The sequence below is a fragment of the Habropoda laboriosa genome, unplaced genomic scaffold (genome assembly GCF_001263275.1).
Source record: "Habropoda laboriosa isolate 0110345459 unplaced genomic scaffold, ASM126327v1 scaffold175, whole genome shotgun sequence".
In the NCBI taxonomy this organism is placed as follows: Eukaryota; Metazoa; Arthropoda; class Insecta; order Hymenoptera; family Apidae; genus Habropoda; species Habropoda laboriosa.
In genome coordinates this window covers 1,170,822-1,175,731 of record NW_017100347.1, presented here as the reverse complement: position 1 = coordinate 1,175,731, position 4,910 = coordinate 1,170,822, and the positions used below count along the sequence as shown (strand labels likewise).

Here is a 4,910-nt window from a genome sequence, read left to right as displayed (position 1 = left end):
TTAATACCGAATTTTTTAATTTAGATACCAACACCCAAATCTGAGTATTTATAGTTTACGAAAATGACGATTCGTAATAGTCATTTTGATCAATTGTCGAAAATTCAACTCTGACCGAATTATATTTCACATCAAACGAAAGACAAGTGTGTAAATTTCAGATTTTCGAAAATCGTTCTTTTATAAGATTTCAAACGATTGATATTTCTTAACGTTGTTTGCATACTTTTACTATCAAGTGAAATTTTAGAAAAGATTTTAAAAAGTTAACAAATTTTTAGACAATGACACATTCTTTACACATAATCTGCTTTTTCTATTTTTTAAAACATAGAATAGTAAAAGTTACTATAATCGCAAATATCGTATAAAAATTGAATCATAATCGATTCAATGTCAATTTTTATCATGATCCAGATAGCACACGACGTCTTAGAGGTGTCCATTTTACGTCCATTTTTGGTTTGAACGTCTTACTAGCAATGTATAAAAATTACGTCTTTAAGACGTTTTTAACACGTTTCTAACACCAATGCATAGTGCCTTACAGCGTCACGTTCAAGGGTACCTTGATTCGTAACACTGGACGTCGTTCAGACGTCTTTTGGACATCTTTAGACTTTTCCTCGACGTCTTTAAGACGTTCACAAGACGTCTGTGTATTACCAGAGAACACAAGTTTCAAGATACGTTCGTAGAAACAGTTTACCTGTAGTTGGCACTCGTTAATATCCACGCAAGCCTGAGTCAAATTCTCGCGCCTGAAACCAGGCTTGCAGGTGCACATGTAACTTCCTCTGGTATTGATGCATTCTTCATTGCTGCTACAGGCGTCTTCTACTTCTTGACATTCGTCAATGTCGACACAGCCACGGTTCCTAACGAATTTCGTACCAGGAGCGCATTTCTGATTTGGTAATGCTGGTGAGGGTGTCGTGGTCGGTTTCCTGGTAATAGGTTTTGGAAGTTTCGCGCAGCTATAACCACCTGGCTGATTATAACAAACTTCGCCTTCACAAGCATCTAAACCTTCCGCACATTCGTCGATATCTGTATAAATGTGATAATACATTTGTAATGAATAATCCATTTCAGAGCTTTCGATCGTTTCAATTTTTACAATAACAGATTTAACTCGATCGAAAATAATTATTTTTAAGTTTAAGCGTACTTATACTATACTTATACTATAACGCGTTTAATGATGAAAATTTATCAATGGTAATTTTGCAATAAACATAAGCCGATAATTAGTACATGAGTATGCGATGAATTTTTTCGCAGAAAATAAAATTGTTACGAATTTCTAATTGAAATACGAATGCTAATAATAATTAATTTCACAAATGAAATCAACGAACCATCAGAATTTTTGCAATGCACATTCTATTCTCTTTTCGAGGAATTAGAAAAGATGCATATTATAAATTAATTGAACGAAAGCAAAACATTTGTATTGCAATATATTCTCATGTTTAACATTTGCACACATAAAACGCACTAGACATTACATTGCAATAATATGAAACATACTATAATATGAAGAAAAACATATTAACAACGATGAATTCGAAATGCATACAAAACGGTACAGTGCTAAACATGCAACAAGCTGACATACATGCCATCGCAAAATATTTATAACATTTTTCAATATATTAACTTTGGCTAAAAAATTGTCAACTTCCAACCTGAAAAAATGTTACATGATATTGAGAATTAACATCTGCATACATGGATTAAAAAGATATGTTACTTATTTAAATACTCTACCAAGTCGTAAATTAAAAATATGAACAACAGACTGTAATGTTAAAATACTTCTAATATTTAAGAAATTTTTTTGAAAATGTACCTGTGCACTTTCTTAGTCGAGGATGATACCTGAAACCTGTGGGACAAGCAGGTTTCTGACGTTGACGTTGAACTGCTATAGGTCTTTCACATCTAAGTATACCAAATATTAATATATTACAAAATTAATTATACAACTTTGCACGGGTAAAAACTGTAAATTTTGATTGAAATCTTCAAGGTATACCTGTAAGTGCCTCGTAGATTGATGCATTTTTCGGACAATCTAGAGTCACACTTGTGTTCACCAGTAACGCATTCATCGATATCCTCGCATTGTCTACTAGCTACAGAAAACGTGAATCCCGTTTGACAAGAAGGTAATCTGGTCAGGCATTCGAAGCTGCCAATTTTATTCACACAATACTGGTACAATTCTAATCGACAAGTGTGTAAATCGTCTAAACACTCGTCAATATCTATACAACTACCATTGAAAGAGCGTTCGTAACCGTTGCTACATGGCTGTATCAGTTCACACACAAAGGAACCATTTGTATTGACGCATATATGAGTACCCTCTGGACAATCGTGCCTGCCCAAAAGACATTCGTCAACATCTTGACAACCTTTTGTTAATTTATTAAAATACCAGCCAACGGTACAAAGTGGTGAACACTTGAAGCCACCTAGAATGTTATGACACTGTTCATGCTCCCGACAATTTGAACTTGTTGTACACTCGTCGATGTCCACGCATTCTCCACTTTTTAAATCTCTCGTGTATCCGTGTTTGCAAGGATCCAGGAACAAGTAACGATCGATAGTCTATAAAGTAATTTGTATACATTTTTTTAACTTGTGGGCTACTTTTTGAATAATTAAAAAAGGTCGTAGAGAGTTATTGAAATATTCCACTAATCAGAGTAATTTTATTTATAATATAATGATTGAAAGTACTGCAAATAATATAACAACTACCTAATGAAAATATCAATAACTATACATAATATATTAGAATTTTCTATGAAAGGAATTGTCAAATTGTATATTTATCGTATTACATTTAATACCTGCATTTTGTTGCTTCTTGCATCATTAAATGGTCTGTTAGTCGTAGTTGTACTTGTGGTTGTAAATGCTTCGCAGAAGTAAGAACCGTTCGTATTAGTACAATAATGAGTTAATATGTTACACGAGTGTAATCCAAGCGCACACTCGTTTATGTCTTGACATGGTCCTTGAATTCCATTGGAATGGTAACTATTATTGCGTGGTTGAAAACCAGGTGGACACACTGGAGAACATCTGTATCCACCCTCAAAATTGATGCACTGCTCGCCAATTCCGCAATTCGACAAACCATTACTGCATTCGTCGACATCTATCAGAATATCATATTATTAATGTAGAAAATAGAAAAAATTATTTTATATAGAAAATTCGTAACGAAATTTAAAATATTCAATAAAGTTAATACACATAGTAACGATATTGCTTCTTTCAATTACTAAAAAAATTATCATCATTGAACTACATTCTTGAATGTACATTAAAAAAAAATAAAATAATATATTCTCATTGTTTCAGGTATACTTATACATATTGTTTGTATTTTGAATATTTGGTAACGTGTGTAAGATATCAATTTTTTAATATCTCTTATACCAATGCAATCTAAGCTTTGCTGATTTAAAATGAACCCTTCTTCACAAATCACTGAACGATTAATCCTTGGAGAAATGAAGGGTTGTTCTTCGTATTCTCTACTATATGAATCACTATCTTCATCTCTTTCATTTAAATCGGTATCTTCGGCGTCTAATGGTAGTTCACATCTAATTAAACCAAATTACAATACAATTATTATTATCAGTTGATACTAAAGAAATTGAAGAAATTGTATCTCACATATTTGTATCCAATTTAAAAGAAAAGCATACCTGTAACTACCGATCTCATTGATACATTGTTCGTTTACGTCACACGAATGCAACTGTTCCTTACACTCGTCGACGTCGATACAAGCATCTTTAGAATCATTCATAGGTTTATATCCTGCAGGACACATCGATGGTTCCGCTTTTGTATCGATCAAGAATTGAGGTGCAGAATTATTGAAAGGCAAACATTCGTAACCACCTATTACATTTATACAGGTAGTGTTTGAGCCGGAACACGGGTTATATGATCCAGCGCACTCGTCAATGTCTACAAGATACGATATTTACATATAAATCGTATTAAAGAAATAAATAAAAGGAGAGAAAATTGTCGAATGTTGAATATTTTAGTTTTTTGGTTTATGTGTTAAAATTATATGCTTGCATAATTCTAAAAATGTATCGATATAGAAAAACAGATTTACTTATGACAGTTTAGAAATGTAAGCGAGTTTTAAGAAATGTACAAAGTGTAAGAAAATTCTTACTCACATGCAGATAGAATACATGCTGGATCGACGTAGAGTCACGTGCGAACATTCAAACTAAATATTTCCATTCGATTAATTAGTTAAAACAGGTAAGATGGTTTTCAAATGTAAACGTATTTATGCATGCACATACCTACAGAAGAAGTGAGAAAAATATCAGAAAGCAGCTTTCTGAGAAAGCAATAGATAATTTTTTATTTATCATTTCGTATGTAAAACGAGTGAAGTATATTTAGTTGAATAATAAGTATAGTAATGTAAGGTGAAGCAGTCGAAAATATTTACCTACACATGTACCCAGATTAATACTATACGTAAATCCTTTTTTACACTTTACATCACACTCATATGCGCCTTCAGTATTACGACACTCCTCCGAACCTTTAAGACAACTATGAATTTCTTCTGCACACTCATCCACATCTAAAAAGAGAAAAAGAAAAAGGAATTTTTATAATTTCTTCATTTTCATAATTAATTGAGAATAGTATCTTATTTAAGTGAACTTTTCTCAGCTCTTCTTCAAGTAAGAATAACAAATTTAGATATCTATTAGAAAAGATACATCAATTTTTTAATAGACAAAAATAATGTTTGATAAAATTTAATGATTCAATAGATGGAATACTGTAGAAACTTGAATGATTGTAGATTGCTCTATTGTAAGCTTACACATGAGATT

At 32.1% G+C, this 4,910-nt stretch overlaps 1 protein-coding gene across 1 annotated transcript in view; it reads right to left on the bottom strand.

Annotated features, from left to right (window-relative positions):
• Window positions 1–4,910, bottom strand: part of LOC108574550 (fibrillin-1-like) — a 17,576-nt gene that overhangs the window by 4,664 nt on the left and 8,002 nt on the right. Inside the window, 7 exon segments of the mRNA XM_017937159.1 lie at window positions 710–1,050; window positions 1,856–1,947; window positions 2,042–2,622; window positions 2,868–3,178; window positions 3,463–3,632; window positions 3,738–4,005; window positions 4,514–4,699. Coding sequence (XP_017792648.1) covers window positions 710–1,050; window positions 1,856–1,947; window positions 2,042–2,622; window positions 2,868–3,178; window positions 3,463–3,632; window positions 3,738–4,005; window positions 4,514–4,699 — 1,949 coding nt within the window.